This window comes from Lissotriton helveticus, chromosome 6 (assembly GCF_964261635.1).
Source record: "Lissotriton helveticus chromosome 6, aLisHel1.1, whole genome shotgun sequence".
Lineage (NCBI taxonomy): Eukaryota > Metazoa > Chordata > Amphibia > Caudata > Salamandridae > Lissotriton > Lissotriton helveticus.
The window spans coordinates 10,693,213-10,713,093 of NC_136067.1; the positions used below are offsets into that span (position 1 = coordinate 10,693,213).

General features: G+C 46.1%; 1 protein-coding gene across 2 annotated transcripts in view; it reads left to right on the forward strand.

Annotated features, from left to right (window-relative positions):
- Positions 1-19,881, forward strand: part of SRF (serum response factor) — a 194,667-nt gene that overhangs the window by 95,234 nt on the left and 79,552 nt on the right. For both annotated transcript variants that reach the window (XM_078647274.1, XM_078647275.1), the window contains exon 3: positions 3,967-4,213. In XM_078647274.1, coding sequence (XP_078503400.1) covers positions 3,967-4,213 — 247 coding nt within the window. The remainder of the gene's footprint in view (positions 1-3,966; positions 4,214-19,881) is intronic.

The following is a 19,881-nucleotide window of genomic DNA, read 5'->3' on the forward strand; positions in this document are numbered from 1 at the left end:
ACTATATTTATTTAAATCCCTTTGAAGTTATCCCCTATGATTTGGCCTATTATTTCCCTAGTGGCTTTTTACAAAATGCTCAGCCAAAGTGACAGCCCATCTGAGTTCATTTTGTGGTAAAATCTTTCCTATACTCGGACAATTGCCTGGTTCAGGAAATTTAAGATTCAATTCGAAAAACTCTCAGCCACTTCCAGCAGTTAGGATTAACCTTAAATGTTGGAAAACCAAATCTCGCCTGGCAAGGAGAGTTGAACACGGTCAAGGTGTTTACCGCAGGAGAATGCTGCAAAAGACTTCTAATCCTAGTCCGAGACGTTCTCTCAGTCAGATCACCGCTCGAAAATACAAAGTACTGCTGAGCATGATGTCCTCATACATTCCCTTGGTGCCTCGAGGCCTTTTGTGAATGAGCCCATTCCAGGAGCAAAGAGACCCCGGTGGCAGCAACTCGCCAGTCATTAGGAAGGGACTCTGCTGATGACGCCACTCATCGTGTGCATGTAGGAGGCCCATCCCTTTCAAGAGCAAGACCTGCGTATTCAAACCACAGCTTCCTGTAACCAGGACTACTCTCCAGGAGCTGGCAACGAGTGTGATTTGTAGCCAGGAGTTGCTTCTGCTTCCTGTGGGAGCAGTTTGATTGGCAGTAAGAGTCTTCATGCAACCTGTTAAGGACCAAGAGGTATTGATAGCAATAGATTGCATGACCACTTTACATTACATCATCGAGCTTGGAGAAACATTTCAGATCTTGCTACCAAGAGTTATGAGTTGCAGCAACACGGTTTGCTGAAGTTCCACTCGCGGACACGTGCAAAGCTGCGACGTGCTTCATCTGAAAGCTTTACGAAGCATTACTGGTTTCTTTAGTTTAAATTGGTTAGAACTGTGGACAGGTGGTGCTATGCAACCTATTTTGTTGAGGTGATCTTCATTTCCGTACATTTATTAATTTTGTTCAATTTACTGTTTTGGTCATCTTTATTCCGGCATGTGAATCTGATAGATTCAGCGCTGGAGAAGAAGTTATTCTCCTGTAAGTACCGTTGTTCAGCAGTCGCCTTTCATAGATTCCACCTCCTCCCTGTTCATGAGGCTACCAGTGACTCGAGAAGGTGAGCTAGAACAGCAGGAGGAGGGTTGGACCTGTTAGTCGGTCTACCCGATTGGTCACCTTGGGGCATAAAACGAGGTGGGCGACCTTTTGGTAATCTAAAGATGTTCTCAATGCTTTAGTGTGCGTTGCAGTATTGGGATTCTGCTGTGGTAACATTCGATAGAAATTGTTCCTAGTTTGATGTTGGAATAGTTAAAGCATGTGAATCTGAACCATACCAATGCTGAACAACTGTAGTTAAAGGCAAGTCATCTGTTTTCTTCCTGGCTCGGACTCAAACAACTTGTTGACACCCCCACCCACGCAGCCGGACATACACTCGACCCTATTTCACCTCCTGCAAACACACCTCCTTCGATCACACCACAACTCTCCATTGGACGGACCACAAATGTGTTCACTTCAGCTACAAAACTACCACGACTCACAACCCCCCACAACCTATTCCTCGAAGAAACTGGAACAAAATCACCACCGACCAACTCCTCACATCGCTCAACCAAAACCCTCCCGCCCTCTCATCTGACCCAAACGAAGCTGCCACCAAACTAAAACAATGGATCACTCACAGCGCTGACGAATTAGCACCATTGAAAAACCACCAGTCCAAACAAGGTAGCAAAAAGGCCCCCTGGTTCAACGATGACCTCAGAAAATCCAAGAAACTTTGCTGTACTCTCGAAAAAACATGGAGAAAAAACCCATCCACGGACAACCTGACCACCTTCAAAGCTGCCACCTGCAAACACCACCAATTGATCCGATCCACCAAGAAATCAGCATTCAAGGATCGACTCGACAACAACGCCCATAACAGCAAGGAACTTTTCAACATCGTCAAAGAATTTACCAACCCCACCGCAGCCTCTAATGACATTACTCCCTCCCAAGACCTCTGTGACTCGTTATCCTCTTTCTTCTACAACAAAATAGCCAACATACATAACCGCTTTAAGAAAATTTCCAAAGAACAGTCCACACCACCCACCTCCAATCCCGAACCACTCTCTAACAACCTTAGCGCCTGGAACCCAATCAACACTGAAGACACCATCCGCCTAATGAACTCCATCCATTCAGGCTCGCCAACCGACCCCTGTCCCCACCACATCTTCAACAAAGCAGACTCCATCATCGCACCCCATCTCCGTGATGTCATCAACTGCTCCTTCAACTCCGCTACCTTCCCAGAAAGCTGGAAACACGCCGAACTCAGCGCCCTCCTGAAGAAACCTACAGCAGACCCCTCGGAACTTAAGAACTACCGCCCCATCTCCCTCCTCCCATTCCCTGCCAAAGTCATTGAGAAAGCCGTCAATAGCCAGCTCGCCGCCTTCCTTGAATCCAACAACTCCCTCGACCCTTCACAATCCGGCTTTCGAGCCAAACACAGCACCGAAACCGCCCTAATTGCAGCGACAGACTACATCCGAACACTACTGGACAATGGAGAAACCGTTGCCCTCATCCTACTCGACCTCTCCGCCGCCTTCGACACAGTCTGTCATAGCACCCTTATACAACGCCTCAGCAACGTCGGAATACTAGGAAAAGCCCTGGACTGGATTATCTCGTTCCTTGCCGGAAGAACCCAGAGTCCGACTCCCCCCTTTCAAATCAGAGGACACCGAAGTCATCTGCAGAGTTCCTCAAGGATCATCACTCAGTCCCACCCTCTTCAACGTTTACATGAGTCCCCTCGCGCGTCAACACAACCTCAACATCTCCTACGCTGACGACACCCAGCTGATCCTCTCCCTAACCAAAGACCCTAACACCGCCAAAACCAATCTACACGAAGGAATGAAAGAAGTAGCCGAATGGATGAAAAACAGCCGCCTAAAACTTAACTCGGACAAAACGGAAGTTCTCATCCTAGGATCTTCCCCCTCGGCCTGGGACGACTCATGGTGGCCTTCAGCCCTGGGCACAGCACCTTCACCCACAGACCACGCACGCAACTTAGGCTTCATCCTAGACTCCTCCCTCTCGATGACCAGACAAGTTAACGCCGTCTCATCCTCTTGCTTCAACGTACTTCGTATGCTCAAAAAAATCTTCAGCTGGATCCCCACCGAAACAAGAAAGACTATCACCCACGCACTGGTCACTAGCCGACTGGACTATGGAAATACCCTCTATGCCGGAACCACAGCCAAATTACAGAAAAAACTTCAACGCATCCAAAATGCATCAGCCAGACTCATTTTGGACATCCCGCGCCAAGCTCACATTACAGGCCACCTGAAAGACCTCCATTGGCTTCCCGTCAACAAGAGAATAACGTTCCGTCTCCTCACCCACGCACACAAGGCCCTCTATAAACTAGGTCCCGAATGCCTCAACACACGACTGTCCTTCTACACACCCACCCGCCAACTAAGATCCTCCAATCAAGCGCTCGCCGTAGTCCCGCGCATCCACAGACCCACCATGGGAGGAAGATCCTTCTCCTACCTGGCGGCCAAGACCTGGAATTCTATCCCCACCCACCTCAGTCTCACACAGAACCACATTTCCTTCAGAAAGGAACTTAAAACCTGGCTATTCGATAAATAATGCCCCCCCCCCCCCCTCCCACAAGCGCCTTGAGACCCTCTGGGTGAGTAGCGCGCTATACAAATTCCTGAACTTGAACTTGCCTTGGTTGTGCAGAGTCCTATTCCCATTAAAGGCCTCTGACTCGTTTTTCTTTATTTAAAGGTGATTATTGGACTTGTTGGGGAACTGGTTTGATACGTAGCCCTTCCTTCACCACCATTTTTTGAGTCCGTTCTTTTGTAAACTTCCTGTGACCTTTTCGGGCCTACTAACCACCTGCCTTCTTGTTGATTTTTGTCTCCTAGGACTCGTTAAAGCCTGCGTTTACAGTCACCAATTTGCCTGGGACATCCACTATCCAAACCGCGCCAACCACTTCCACCTCTATGCAGATCAGCAGTGGTCATTCATTTCCCATCACCAACTACCTGGCCCCCGTTTCTAGCTCGAACTCTATCACAAGTGCAAATGGCACAATTCTGAAGACGTCCGCAGGCACCATGTCCTCTGGAGGGCTCATGCAGCTCGGCCCTGGCTTCACGCTGATGTCTGGTAAGTGTTGGAGGAACCAGGATGAAGCATTGAAAAACAGTGCCATTAGAAATGTTTGTCAATTTTAATTTGAGCTTTAGCTTAAAATGTCTGTGAATTAAATGTGTTTCCTTTGTATTTTGACAAAGTGTAACTGAGTTGGGCGTGTAGACATTAAGGGTCTTCAGAGTAGATTCAAGATAACGAAAACAAGCAGACAACAGTCCCTTCTGCAACTATAGGTGACTTGTCCCATGGCAGATTTCTCTTTTCCTCCTATTTTTCTGATGTTTTTCCTCACTTGAGAGCAATGCTGTGCTTCTAATCTGCTGTCTGTAAAGATATAAGGAATGTAGGACTTAAATGGGGCTTGTTCGAGTTGAGGTATTAAGCGGCAAATCAAGGCAGAGCAGCTTGAAGCGAGGACTACTAAACATATCCATACGACAGATAGTCTTTGTTCCATATGTGCCCGGTGAACCCTCCCACACTGCACTCCTCAACATGCTCTCCGATTGGTTCCTTTCTTCACATCAACTAGGGTAGGTTGATTCAGTGCAAGTCTAGAGTCCTGTAGACCTCCTGTTTGGAGCGTTCCCTTCTAAGACCATTGTTTGCTTGATAATATGGGGACCGGTTCCATTAGAACATCAGCTTGCTCAGAAACGGCAGCAAACTGCTCCTTTCTCGGTACTGAGAATCCATTAAGCCTGCAGCCAGCATGCGACTTACTTCAACAGTATCTTTTACTAAGCGCGTCTGCTCTTCTGAACAAGTCCCGTTTTGGCCTTGAGGTATTCTACATTTTGCAATGCTGTGGACTTCATGTGCTACCATCGTCACATTTTTCTGCTGCTTTTTCTGTTCCGTTGAGCTCCCATTAATATGGCACTAGAGTTCTTTCTTGGCCTCGCATTACCCTGGAACCAATAGTCTCTTGAAACGCTCTCGGAAATGGTAGCTCTGTTCAGTAAAATCCATTTGACAACTTTTGTCAGTAGATTTGTTCTTTCATATTCTGCCCTAGTTCAGTCACTCCTCACACAACCTACTCAACTGATTTTACCGTTTTATTACGGACTAGATTAATGGCGTCAAATACCACAAGACTTTCTTCGCCTACAAATTCAGTTAAGGTAAACGAGAGAAACGAAAAAAGTGATGGACGGATTACTTGAAGATATCAGCCACTAGTAATTACTTGGGACCAAATCTCATTCCACCTTTTCCTTTTTTTTTCACCATACCACCTCCTTTTGAACGCAGCTATTTGCAAATCGGCTTTAGTCCTTCTCCAATAGGAACCGTCCACTCCGAACTGCCAAGCCCGTTCCTTGCCGAAGTGTAACTCCAGCAATCCAAGACCGGTTTCCCCCAAGCTGGGTCTCTTCTGTCAGGTGCAGCTTTTGTTTCCTGGCGTCCCTCATCAGACACTCTTGAGAGCAAAGGCCTTAAGCTATCAAAGATTCTAGGGGCAGCATTTGAGACACCTGCAATAGTAAGACATTGTCATTTACAATGCCAATAGGACAAAGTTTACTGAAATGAGTGACCTATTGCATTGCAAATGCTTTTTGTTGAGGGGGGGTGTTAGGGTTGGGAGGAGGTTTAAAGATTAAAGGGGATATGTTGATTAATTGTATAAGCGCGGTGGGAGTTTTGATATGATGTATTTGTGAAATTCAGCAGTTTATCTGTCATGATCATTCCGCTCAATGGTGTGATCTGTGCGGAGGGAGAGACACAGAAAATCCAAGGCAAGACCTCACTTAATTAAAATGGTTTTACTAATCTGGCCCCCTCAACCAGAGCAGTGTTGGAACTCCATCCGGCTCATATTAAGACCATCACTTTCTGACGCTTTACCTTTCCAATCCGATTTTTCTAAAGCAGATTTGAATCTTTTTGCACTCTGCCGACACCTCATTAGATTTGTTTTGACCAGTTCTGTGATTGCTAGTCTCATAATGACGTGGTATGTGCTGGATGCCTCGTGGTCCAAATACAAAGACTGAGTGATCTAGTAGATCAAAGCATATTTTTCCAATCCTAATGTGAACACACTGACTATCTTTTACTTTAATACTTCCTTTAATCGTTCATGATCAGTGCACTCGACAACACTTTCAGGGACTGGTGCTCCTCTTGGCACAACTTGCAGTCACTCCTAACTGAGTAGGACAAGACAATAACAATAGCGTCTCATACACAACACTATTGATCTTCTACCCTCCAGGACTACCACTTGGCACTAACCTCTGCCAGTGGGACAAGCGCCCGCCATTCATGTCTCTCCACCCCTTGAGTATGGTACTGCGCCCTTTCCTGTATGACCCAGTTTCACCTCAACTCATGCAGCACTCCCTTACTAATATTGTGCATGCATTTATATGGAATACACTGTTATTGGTGCGATTTTCTCATCTCGCACCTAGTGTACATCACGGCCCGAGGCGGCAGCAGCACCCGTAGAGCCACATCGCTGGCATTGCACGCCCTTACTGCTCTTGCCATCGGCAAACACCAGTCTAGCCTCCATGTTACTGACTGCTTGAGTGAAAGTAACCACGCCTGAAAACAAGACTCAAGCCTCTCAGAGAAGGGGGCTCGAGCGTGAGGCAAGGACACAATGTGAAGAAATGCAGTTCGCATGCGCTGCAATGCTAGGCAAGTGGGCGGGGCCTAAGGGAGACAAGGTGATCACCAACCCCACTTCAAAAGAAACTCGACAGAAAACCAATGACTGTAGATCTCGCAAGCGAGTAGCGAATGCGCTGCACCGCAGGCGAGACCTAACAAGAGAGCAGCGCATGAGCTGCAACACAGGCGAGACCTAAAACACCTAGTTACTAACTGTGGAGGAGAATCGCTATGTTCTGGAACATACTGAAAGATCAGCACTCCATGTGATTCCGTTCTTCATGGAATAGTGCTTAGGACAGAGTTCTTCAATCTGTGGGGCCCGCCCCCCCAGGGGGGCGCGACACCATCCCAGGGGGGGCGTTCCCTCAACCCAAAAATCTTACCTTTGTTGTCCTAGGCAGCGCAAGTCTTAACCCATTTCAAATGGGAATTTCTTTAATTAGAGAACTCCTGGTGACAGAGGGTTGGAGGGGTGTGGGAGGAGAAATCATTGGGCTCGACGCACCCATGCTTTTGTCAGCTAAGTGCTAACAGTTCACCGTCCCAGGAGGGGGTTAATTCGCGCTGAAATGCTTCAGCTGCAGTGGGAGGCAGTGTCTCCTCTGCTGAAACCGAAAGCAAAGGAATAGACAGTCCTGTTCCTTTGCGTTCGATTTCAGTGTACCCAGCGCTCCTTTCTGTGTGGTCAGAGCACTGGCTTCTCGTTGGATAGTTAGACCTGCCTGATTGGTGGTCCCCTACCGTGTGTGACACGTTCATCCAGCTACATCATAACTCGAAAAAGTGTAGTTCTAGGACCTGCAGTTTCATTTGTTACTTTGCGGTTGGACTTAAAATCCCATCATGCAAAGTCCTGTTGGTGTGAGGCCACTTATCGGCTATTTTTCTTTTCAACTTTTTTTTTACAGCACTTACAGTTGAGTTGGGTCATATTGCTGATTGCAACAACTCCCTCCTATTGCAGGACATGTTTTACGTTACCATCGACGGAATCTGTCCAAGTCCCATCACGCACATGGCGGAAAGACTAGGATGAGCAGATAATGCAACAGATCTTGGGTTGGGGGCATCCCTGCAGCGTGGACAATAACACTCATTTGTGTGCAGGATGTTTTTATAGGCATCTGCGGCATATCTGGGTACTGCCCCCCTCCCCTGTCACCAGGGCTATTTTGAATCCCAAAACACGAAGCATACTAGCACTTGCACTTTCCCTTTCCCACTATAAAGATGGCTTAGTGGTGTTTGCTAAAAATCAAATCTAGCTGATAGTAACCCCTGTCGAGATACTGCAGCTCCCACTTGCTACCTACCTACCTTTAGTTCAGCAGGAGTAGTGGCACCGCGCCCTGGGCGTAAAGGACACTTTGCTGCCCGAATTTTGCGATATTGACTCCCTATCTTTGGGTGGGTGGGGACGGGGGTTCATTCTATCCTACATTGCTACTACCGATGACGGCCGCAATCCATATTGCACAATGGGAGGCAGTTAGTTTGGTGTACATCACGGACAGTGCAGCTTTTCTGAGTCCTTCAGCAAAAACACACATAAGCTTTACAAAAACACAGCCATGGGATGACAAAAAAAAAGAATCACGTTCCAAATTTTACAAATACCAAAGAGAGGAAAAACTGGCCTAGACTGGCAATGCAAAGAGTGAGAATAACGAGTGTCTGATATATCACAAAGCTTGATTGTGAAAGCAGTAATAGCCAAGCACAAGCAGATTAAGACTTCCTTTTAGCTTCCTTTTTACATGCTTCAAAAGTACCTTTAAGTGTTTTTTATATTGTTAAATGATCGAAAACCTAATTTACTTTATGATTTTGAAAATGATATTTCTTTATATTTTTTCAGAATGTGTGTTTTAGGTTCTTTGTACCATTATAACAGTAGCTGAGCCCGGCTGCGGCCCGGTAGCCTTGGTCCCTCCCAGTCGCCTGATAAATTACCGCCACCGATGTGCCATCAGTCAAGCTGCAACCAATGAGCACAGCAGCTTGCTGCACCCACTCTCACTGTAACTGCCCACCCCCCCCCCACCCTTTCCCCCGGCGCTGCACGGTGACCCTGACTCGTGAGCCAGCCAGCCTCTCTAGCCCTGACTTTGGATGACTGGTGCAGGTGGGATCCGATACCACATTGGAACCATCCATGAGCTATCTTTACCGCAGACGGTCGACGGTGTCCTGCATTGACAACGGTGAAAATCAGCCGCAGCTGGCATTAGTTACTGTTGGAAATACCACGGTCATCTGCGGTCAGAGCGGCGAGTTGAGGTGGAGCAGGAGCTGCGCATTTTAAGTTAAGAAACGCAGGCAGCAGCAGGAGGACCATCGGTAGTGACGCACATAGCCTGGTATTGTGAGTCTGCCGGATATGGCCCGTGATATGTACGCGGCGGTCAAATATGTAGTGTACCAGATTCCAGAAATTTCTGTCAGGTGGCGGAGGGGCCCAACATCTAAAAAAATTCAGCTGGGGGGGCTCAACCTACAAAAGTTTGAAGACCTCTGGCTTAGGATAATTCTGAGGATTGCTCACAGAAGCCAGTGTAGGCAAAGGTGTGCAGAAGAAGAAACTTAAGACTCGATTCTGTATCATTGTTTTTTTTTTTTTTATTAAATAGAGCATGAGGTTTGTTTTGTGGATTTGTTTTCATTTTTGTTTTGTTCATCTGAGCTAATGGTTTTAATTATTGCAAAAATACTTGCCATCAGTACTAAACTAGAGTAGGGCATCATAAAGATTTATAGACACTATATTGTTGTATTTCTGGTCTTCTCAGAACTAACGTGGATGACCCCCACCAAAAATGATCCTGCTAGGATCTCTCATAGGTGTGTGCGGTCTCCGGCAGTGTAGGAGCCCACGGGTGGATCGTTCTGCCCCCTTTTCTGATTTACAGACTATCTCCTAGTCAGTGGCCTAGAGCGATCTGAAGACTGAAATCTTGGCTCGACCTGCAACCCTTGGTTACCATCAGAAAATATCAATTTCATATGTCAAAGGTTTCTCATTGAAACCGGTTATGCTGACCTGTCTTTATTATCTTATCAGTGCTTTGTAAGCCTTTGTTAAGAGTAACCCTGACACACGTACATTTGAAGTGTCTAGATCTGAGGTCTTCTCTTTTCCCCTTAAGATTGGTCTTTACATCATGGAGTGTCCTATTCCGCTCCTTGTTGTCTTATTTTCAGGCACCTTCAGATTGAGCAACACAAAGTCCATCCAGTGTGTGTGTGTGTGTGTGTGTAAAATATACTTCGAATTAGACTTTTCTTTCACACTTGTGAACTACACAAAGAAATGAACTCTGTAGTTTACTTTTGGCGCTCCAGAAAAAGGCCATTTGCTGAATAAAGGGTGGCAGCGGAGTTAGCTTGGTGTCTGCTGCTCTTTGTAGCTATGAATATTGTGGAAGAGATCATGTTTGACCCATTCTACTGACTTTTGCTTGATGCAGTCCCCCGCCCTCGTTTTCAGGTTCTGTTCAATATGCCCCTATGGTTGAGAACAAAATCCAGGACTTTTAAAGTTGGAAAATATGTTTATACATGATCCCTGCCTCTCTATGCTTTTTCTTCATAATCCATAGAATCCTGCCTACCCCTGTATCAGCCTAAACCCACACACCAACTGACTGCTTCTTTCATGGTTAGGACTGCCAGGCGGGCATGGGCTGGAGGTGTACTATTGGCATGCAAAGCTGTTTCAAGATTGCTAAGAGCGGTTTTTGGCCTGACATTAGGTGACCTGGTATCTGCAAAATTGATTCTGAGATCAAAGACTCTAATGACTTGGAGTAAGTATCAGTTTTAAGAACTAGAGTAAGTAGTTCACAAGAGCCTCAACAATTGTCCTTCAAACGGGAAACTTTAAAACACGTTGGAATATGTAGGTCTGTGTATGTATATGTGTGTATGTATATGTGTATGTATGTGTGTGTGTAAATGTATATATTCTTTAATTAGGCATGTTAACCTACTATCCCAGATGGCAGAGCTTTTGCAGTTGAAAGCCAGTTAAGGGATTGTCCGCATTATTTTGGGATGGAAGTGGTGTTGGTGTTCTCATTCATTGGGGTATATTCGATCTGCCTGTTATATCTTCCTGTTCATTATTCTTGGAAATAATGCATCTGTTGTGAGGAAATGTCCATGAGGATGAGAGAAGTTGGGAAAAGACTAGTGCTTAGAAGGAAGACATTCCAGAATAGTCTTCTCAGAGCTTTGTGGTGGTGCACCACCTTTAGCTTCTAGCTTGACCTCATGTCATATGTGATGCACTGTATCTCCCCCCCTACCCCCCCCCCCGCCCCCCCAAAAATAAAAATAAATGGAGGAATGTATATTTTTCCTGCCTTTCATGCTTTTTTAAATTGTTGCATTTCTAAAGCGTTGATCAGACATATTTACTATCAGGGCATTGGCTGTCAAGAAGAAAGCTATCGAGCTACATGCATGCTGTTAGGAAACTAGACATCGAAGGATAACCCTTGACGGTGTATTGAGCACTTGAATCTTCCATGGCACTTGAATGATGTGCCAATTTTTCCTTCCACCCATAAGCAAGCCCTCAAAGACATTTTCTCAAGTGACTGTGGGGACTGCACTCCTGCCTCAGACTCTCCATAAATAGTTTTTTTTTTAATACCTTGGCACACATGAAAATCGTGAATGCGTGCTGAGTGCTTCCTCTAATATTGACCCAGATTGGGCTGGAGGGGCAATACATCCTCCTTTTGCTAAACGTGACTATTGTCTGGGCTGCGGAGGTCATGGCTGTGGTAAAACTAACATTGGGAGTTGTTCCATGGGGTTAATTTTATGAAGCGTGGGACTTTAGAAGACCGGGACTGAGCCATCCTACCACCTTAGTACCCATGAGCTCTGGACAGACTAGCCATAGTCACAGTTGCCCGTCAACTCACTAACCGAGGAACAAGATCTTAGACATCCCAGAACTTAACACTCCAGACTCTCTCAGGAATCACAGTAGCAAGACACACCCTTTCTCTCACTGTCTTGTGAGTACAAGACAGTGAGAAAGATCGGACAGACACAAAAAAGTTTTGAATGTTTATTTTAACTAACGTGCTTTACTATGCAGTACACGTGCCACAACCAGTAGAAAAATGCCTAACACTAATACGGTCCGCATCGCAAATACTCCGTAAATCATAAAAGGAGCTGGCATGATAAAGGACAAAGTAGCCTCACCTCCCTCTCCTTGTATCAAAGCAAAATGATTATATATTAGAAGATTTGAGTGTCATCATCAGACCCCGTACCTTAGTCTATAGATGGTGGATCTACATCACAGGTGCTGTCCTGCTCTTCACCCTGGAAAGGTCCCTCTCCAAGTGTGTATTACCCATCGATGTACCCACATATGACCAAAGTACAGGTTCCCAAACAGCTGCGTCTGCATTTTTTGTCTAGGTGCCAGGGCCTGAAAAGAACAAAATAACAAGGGGCACTGTTATACCTGGTTCACAATGTTCAGACTGAATCCCAGGAACAAGCAAAGTGCATGTCGCCACACCCTGTGCACGCGTCTCCACGACGCAGGGATCTGTGACAAAACCCTGAACTGGATCACCTCCTTCCTCACCGGCAGATCCCAGAGTCCGCCTCCCCCTATTCCGATCCGAAGCCACAACGATCACCTGCGAGGTACCCCAAGGATCATCCCTCAGCCTGACCCTCTTCAACATCTACATGACACCGCTCGCCAACATCATCCGATCACACAACCTCAACATCATCTCGTACGCCGACGATACCCAGCTGATCTTCTCCCTCACCAAGAACCCAGCCACCGCCAAATCCAAACTCCACAAGGAATGAAGGCCGGCGCAGAGTGGATGAAGACCAGCTGCCGGAAACTGAACTCTGACAAGACGGAGGTTCTCCTCCTTGGCTCCACCCCCTCCGCATGGGACCGACTCCTGGTGGCCGGCCACGCTGGGAACTGCCCCAACACCCACCAACCACACTTGCAATCTGGGCTTCATCCTGAACTCTACGCTCTCTATTCCCATAGTTAATACTCTGATTTGTATAGCACTCTTATCACTCTTGAGGGTATCCAGGCGCTGTCCATAGGCACCGGGAGTTTAAGTGATTTTGCCCAGAATCACAGGATGTTGAGCAGACGCCGATACTCTAATCTGCATCCCCAGCGCCAAAATCTGCAGCTCTGGCCATTATGCCACACCCTCTCCTCCATGAGAGGATGTGGTGTAAGGAATTGTTGGTGATTCTTCCTAATGGTGGCAGCAGAGGTAGTTGAACATTTTCTTGAAGGTTTGTGATAGACATGGTTCTATCGGGCTGCCGGCAGGCAGGCCTGCTTGCTTTGACCAGATTCATAAATTCATTTTGTGATATTTGTTGGAAGGAATGCAAAGGCTAACTTGGCCTCCTCTTGGAGTTTTGTTTTGGAAAATGGTCGGTGCTGGTGGGTTTCCTTTGTTTTAAATAGGAGTCCAATGTGTCTTCGGTTATGTAATGATTTGCCAGTTTGTCTGTTAATTCTCGAGTAATGGGATAAGTTCTAGGCAATTTGGTTCACGAAATTCTGTGCAAATCTTATAAAATTCTTTATTTGCACGTTTAGCATTTTGAATTCGGTCTGAATAGTAGCTTATTTGAGCTTTTTTTATTGCTGACTTGTATAATCTTTTGTTTCTGTAGGTGGTTTGTCTTGCTTGGTATTTGTTTTGAGCTAGGTACGTTGCAGCTTTATAATTTGGGTTTTTTTTTTTTGTTTTTTTTTTGTTCTACATTTCTCCAAGGTGTCTGTTTTCTTTTGTCCTGTGTTGTTGTTTTGAGTGGTAATGGGATCTGAAAAGCTTTCTGTAGCCACTCATATTTTTTTTAACAGGATTATTGTGCCTAGATCTGTATTGGATGTTTTTATAAGATTTCCAAATTGAGTTTGTTCTCTGGTCGATAGGTGGATGCATGTGAGGTGGTTTTAGGTGTGTTCCTTTGTGGTGTTATATGTTGGAAAGCAAGCAAATGCTGGTCTGACCATGGAGTTCCAGTGTTAGTCTGAGTTAGAGAGTCAGAAAATATGTAGAGGGGCGAAGGCAGCACCGCATTTGGCATAAAGGTAGGTGTCCTGAACATTATCCATACAGTTGTCCGATATATTGTTGGGCTAATCATGTTGGACTTTACTCCTAATCAGGGTGAGCTTAAAGGGAAGCAAGCAACGCTTGCCAATCAGTCATGATGGGTTGCTTTGAAAACCACGTATTATCTCGTACGGCAAAGCAGTTGCCTCCACCATATCCCACTGTATTGCTATATTGCACCAGCATGTCACTCCAGGCGATATTGCCGACTCCCAATGCATGGCAACCACCCTAGTAACGAGGGCAGGTCTAGAACTCTGTTAGTGGCTCCACATTTTCTGCAGCGCTTGAAGAGGCCCAAGATGCACCTTACATGCACTCCAATTCTTTCCGGCCTGTAAACTCAGTATGTATGGCAGAGACCTCTGCCCCATAACTTCCGTACCACCGGACAGCCCCAAAACACATGTGCAGAACAAAGTCATACATTCACCCCAGTACAGAGATCTGTGCCTAAATCCATCGTTTTTTTTGCTCACCATTTCATTCCAGTTTGAACCCAGCCATATGCAAATCTGTCTTGACCCTGTGCCCCATGGGAACAGTCCAGACCGAACTGCCAGGCCAGGTCCTCCCTCCTGGCTGAAGAAGGGTGACATACCCTGAAACCGGTCCCAGGATGCTTGTTTCCGGTCCCGGGAAGACATGGCTTGGCAGTTCGGTCTGAACTGTTCCCATGAGGCCCAGAGTCAAGCCTGATTTGCATATGGCTTGGTCTGAACTGGGGTGGCGGAGTGAGCTAACGAACAATAGATTTAACCCAGATCTCTTGACTGGGGGTGAATGTATGATTCATTCAGCATTCCGTCCATTTGTTTGCGTACCAAAACACATGCAACATATCAGCCGCAGGGGCCCTCCACCAAGGACATTGTAGAAACGGAGTGGGGAACATCTTGTGTAACGTAGCTGGAGGTAAGTAAGCCCTGTTTAATATATTAAACTGAATATACTGGAAGCAGGCATTACGGGAGACCTTCCTGGGATACAGCAAGACTCGATCCCACTCTTGGTCAGCACACGTCTTGTGTCCCCCCTCCCACAATTGGCAGTGGTGTCAGTGGGTTGTGTGCTGTGAAGGAGATGGCCCTATGTGACCGTGTAATCAAGCTCCTCCTTTTTCCCATTGTGTAGCGGACGTGGGTTACTGGGTGCGTATCAGAGTCCACGATACCCCACATACCTTCTAGCATTCTCATGACGCGCTGTTGTGCTAGAAACTGCCCTGCCAGTAGACCAGTCTGCTCAGCCAGGAGGTCAAAGCTCTGTTGGAATAAATCATCCACTATACCAACCTTTACTCATTCCCAAGGGGTCAATCCCTCTCTGCATTTATCAGTTCAGAACGAATAAAATTCAACAGGAATTCAGGCACATACAATGGAAGGCCTGGTGCAATACTCCATGCCCTTTTGTGACCGGTATACGCCATATGGAGGGCATTTGACGACACATGCAGGTTCCTGGCCTGAGTACTCCGGTCTGGAGCGGGGGGCAGGGTAGGACCTGCATGTACTTTTCAGTAACCCCCAAGCCCCCTCCCTTTCCAGTTTTGTTACGCCAGTGTGCAAGGTTTGTTGTACTGCTGCCACCACCATGAAGGCAGCAAGTGCATTGGACCTCCTTGGCAGATATGAAAGAGCCTTGTAGGAGTCTTAGCCGAAATTTGCAAAAGACCTTCTTAGAGATAGACTAGAGGACTTCTCTGAGAAGTTAAATGAGGGCATGATGGGCTCCAACCAAATAATTAGTGCTGCTGTTGAATCATCGTTATGGTCAGTCCACAAGTAGGGTCTTGGTCTAAGGAGGCACTCTTGGCTTTACCTTACAGCCCTTAAACATGAATTCCAACAACAGATGAATCTTCCCATCTCTGGATCCTCCTTATTCAGCAGCCATACCAAAGACTAAATGGCTCGAATGAAGCACGAGATGGAGACCCTGAAGGCAGTGGGTCTCGAAACAAAAAAGACCAACGAAAGCACGCACACAAGCCTTCTCAACTGTTTTTATCCTCTGGGTCCAAACCCCTCAGTGGTAGCAAGTACGCCGACTACAGCAGGCTCTAAACAATGGTTCGCTACCCCACCCCCATCTTCAGTTACCCACTGGTTGGGCCGGAGGAGGGGGCGTTGATTTAACTTCCTGACAGTGACACTCCATCATGAGACTCCTGGGTTTTAAATACTGTACGGAATGGGATTTGTCTGCCAAATATTCCACGAAAACAATCCAAGCAACATCAGCAGACGTGACGCTCGGCAGTAAATATCCTTCTGCAGAAGCATGCGGTGGGGACTGTTCCTCTCAAACAACAAATCACAAGAGTTTATTCCTGCTATTTTCTGGCGATAAGGAAAATCCCCAAAAACTAATTTAGAATTATTCTTGGTCTAAAAAAAGCTAACAAATGGATTTGAAGAGAAGTTTTGAATGCTTGCACTGCATCCAATACATATATCCCCAAATACACCAGGGGTGGCCATGTTCAATAGACCTTCTGGATGTGTACTTTCACGGTCCTATAACCAGGAAGCACAGCAATTTCTTGAGGTTTGTCGTAGGTCGCAATCATTACCAGTACAAAGTTCTTCCATTTGGCCTCAAATCAACCCCCAGAACGTTCTCAAAGTGTATGGCAGTGGTAAATGCACACATCCGTAAACTGTATCCAGACAACTGGCTCATTAAGGCATCAACAACTCATAAGCCCAAGATTCATTACCAGTTGACAAACAATCTTCTCCATGGAAGAGGACTGCAAATCAACCTCTACTCCAATCCCTACATTACTTAGTTGCCACCATCGACACCATACAAGCAAGAATGCATCCTTCGGAGGAGAGCCTGTTCTCAATCTGTCTTAAGTGTCACTCTCTCCTTAGCCTCGCGCCCACTTGCAGCTGATGGGGGCTGGTAGCAAAAGGGGTAGGGGGTAGAAAAAAAGACTTCCAAGCGAACGCCACAGCCGCTTCTCCTCTGGAACGGAAGCTCCCAGGCTGACAGTCCCTCCCAGCCAAACACAACGCTGCCTTACAGTAGTGTTGTGAATGCTCTGAGCTCCCCACAGTGAGAACAATGTCCTCTTTTATTGGCTGATGGCTTTCTGTATTAATCAGAATCCTGAACACCCTTCTCCACATGAGACCTCTACAAGAATGTCTTGAGGATCAGTGGGACCAATACTCCAGCAATTGGGAGCACAAGATCACAATCTTACCCAAACCAAGCCGTCTCTGAAATGATTGTGTGCTCTGACAAATCTGTTTCCCTTTAAGACCTACATTACAAATGCCTGTTAGGATGAGGATTGCATATGGATCACCTTCAAATCCAGGCTACTTGGTCTCAGAGAGATGACTTATCACATCAGTCTCCACAAGCTGCGAGCAGTTCACCTGGCGTTGAAGGCTTTTCTCCAGTCTTTCACAGTGCAATTCTTGCTTGTTCAGACAACACGACAACCATTGGTGCAGGGATTCTGCACAAATACAGAACTGTGCCCAGGAAATGGGACCTTGGTGTATAGGGACTGAGTCTTCCTACCACCTTAGTACCCACAAACCCAAGACCAACTAGCTATAGTGTCACACTTGCTCTCCTGTTCACTCAGAGAAACAAATGATTAGACACCCCAGAACACAACACTCCCAGATCTCTCAGGAATCTCGTAACTAGACACACCGCTCGCTCTCTTGTACTTGTTCACAATAAGATATGACACACGAAACAGTTTAAAATATTTATTTAAGCTAACATGCTCTAACATGCAGTATACGTGCCACAACAAGCAGGATACAGCATAGTAGAATTATTTTCAGCATAGCATTCAGTCTCTAAATCATGATGGGAGATGTCATCATAGAAAGACAATGGAAAAAGGACTATAGTGCCTAACGTCCCTCCCCTTGCTAAGAAGTATTATTATATAATAGATCATCTCTGGGCTTTGTCAGCAGACCCCATACCTTAGTGCCTAGATCGTAGTTTTACCTCATAGGTACTGCATAGCTCTTCTCACTGGAAAGGTCCCTCCAAGAGTGTTATACCAACATGCATCCCCATAATATCAAAGTATGAGTTTCCAGCAGCCACAGCTGTGTAACTTGTTTTGTCTAAGCGCTAGGGACTGACCAGAACAAAATAACAAGGGGCATTGTTTATCGACCTTGGACTCAGTGTTCAGACTAAACTCCAGGAACAGGCAGAGAATGCAGAAAGAAGACTTTTCTCATGTGAAATGCACAAACAGTCTTGCATAATAGTCATGTAGTAACTTGCGCAAAAGCAGCATCATGACAGCAGAGCTCATGGTAACTTAGCAATGTCGACAATGTCCCCAACGGCCATATGACAGTACTGAACTTTGGCAGGAACACCTCACCATGGAACTTTAACTGATGGCCAGCCGAACTCTGAACCACACCCAGCTTCCATGTTAAGAACCTCAGAATAAGCCTCAACATCAGACTGGACATGTCAAACACAACACAGGTGCACCACACCACAATACACAATTCCAATGGAATGATTATAAGTCAGTCCAAATCCAAAAGATAACGAAAGCAAGACTCCTCAGTTTTGATCTCTTTATTCCATTACGTGGTAGGGAAAACAGTACAGCCGATGCGTTTCGTCCCAGTGTGGAACTTCTTCAGGGCAAAGCATCGATGCTGGAAGGAGCTCCATGGCTGTGACGTTTCTGGAAGCGGTGGCTTGTGATCGTGACTAACATATCGCGATCCTGTTACCCTCGCCTTATGGGGCCTTGTCTTCTAGAAGCAAAGTGTTGATGTGTAACACTATTTAGATTGAATTTTGAATTATTCACCTCACGCTGTCTTCATCTTTGAAGCTTATTCTCGGGGTTCCAGTGATCTACTCTGTGGAACAATCCGGTAGTCCAAGCTGGACTCCTTTTTATTTACGCTCTGAATTATTGGTATCAGTATGTATGCAGCACCTACAAGAAATTGTGTCCTGACAATCTCTATGAAGGTTGAATGTGACATCTTGTGTTACTATTGGTGATTCCATACTAGAGGGCATCTAATCATCGCTGACCTATCTTGATTGATTCCATTTCCTTTTATGTTGCACACTTTGTATAGCTTCTGTTCATGGAGATACAAGGAATTTCTTATATTTTGCCCTGAAGTCCCATACTGGGACAAAACGCGTCGGCTGTACTGTTTTCCCTACCACGTAATGGAATAAAGAGATCAAAACTGAGGAGCCTTGCTTTCGTTACCTTCTGGATTTGGACTTATTATCGTTAAATTGGAATTGTGTATTGTGGTGTGGTGCACCCATGCTTTTGTGTTTGATTTGTCGAGTTCCGGACGGAACAAGCACTGTGATGGTGGGTGCTGTTCGGTATGCACACAAACCCCTATAGAGACGGAAGGGGATTATTGGAGTAATAGTAGGTTAGGTGCCGACAGCAAGAAGGTTGCTCTGTCAATCCAAGTTTTGTTAGTATTAGACTGGACATGACAGCACTAGTCAACGCCGTCACTGGACCCTGCTTCCATACCCTGAAGATGCAGAGGAAGATTTTCAAATGACTCCCAAATAACACTAGAAACACTATCACTCGCGGCCTAGTCACCACAAAATTGGACTATAGGAACATCCTCTACGCTGAGCTCCCCAAGCAACTCACTGGAAAACTACAAACCCTCGACGACTTGGAAGCTAGACTTTTTCTAAACTTCCAACACAATTCTCATCATACCACACCTCCGGGAGCTCCACTGGCTCCTGATACACAAACGTGCTCATTTCACTCTCCCACACATTCAAGGCACAACACAACTTAGCTCCCATCTACCTAGACAGTTGCATCTCCTTCCACCACCCACTCAGACACCTCCCCTCCACCCAACTCCTACTAGT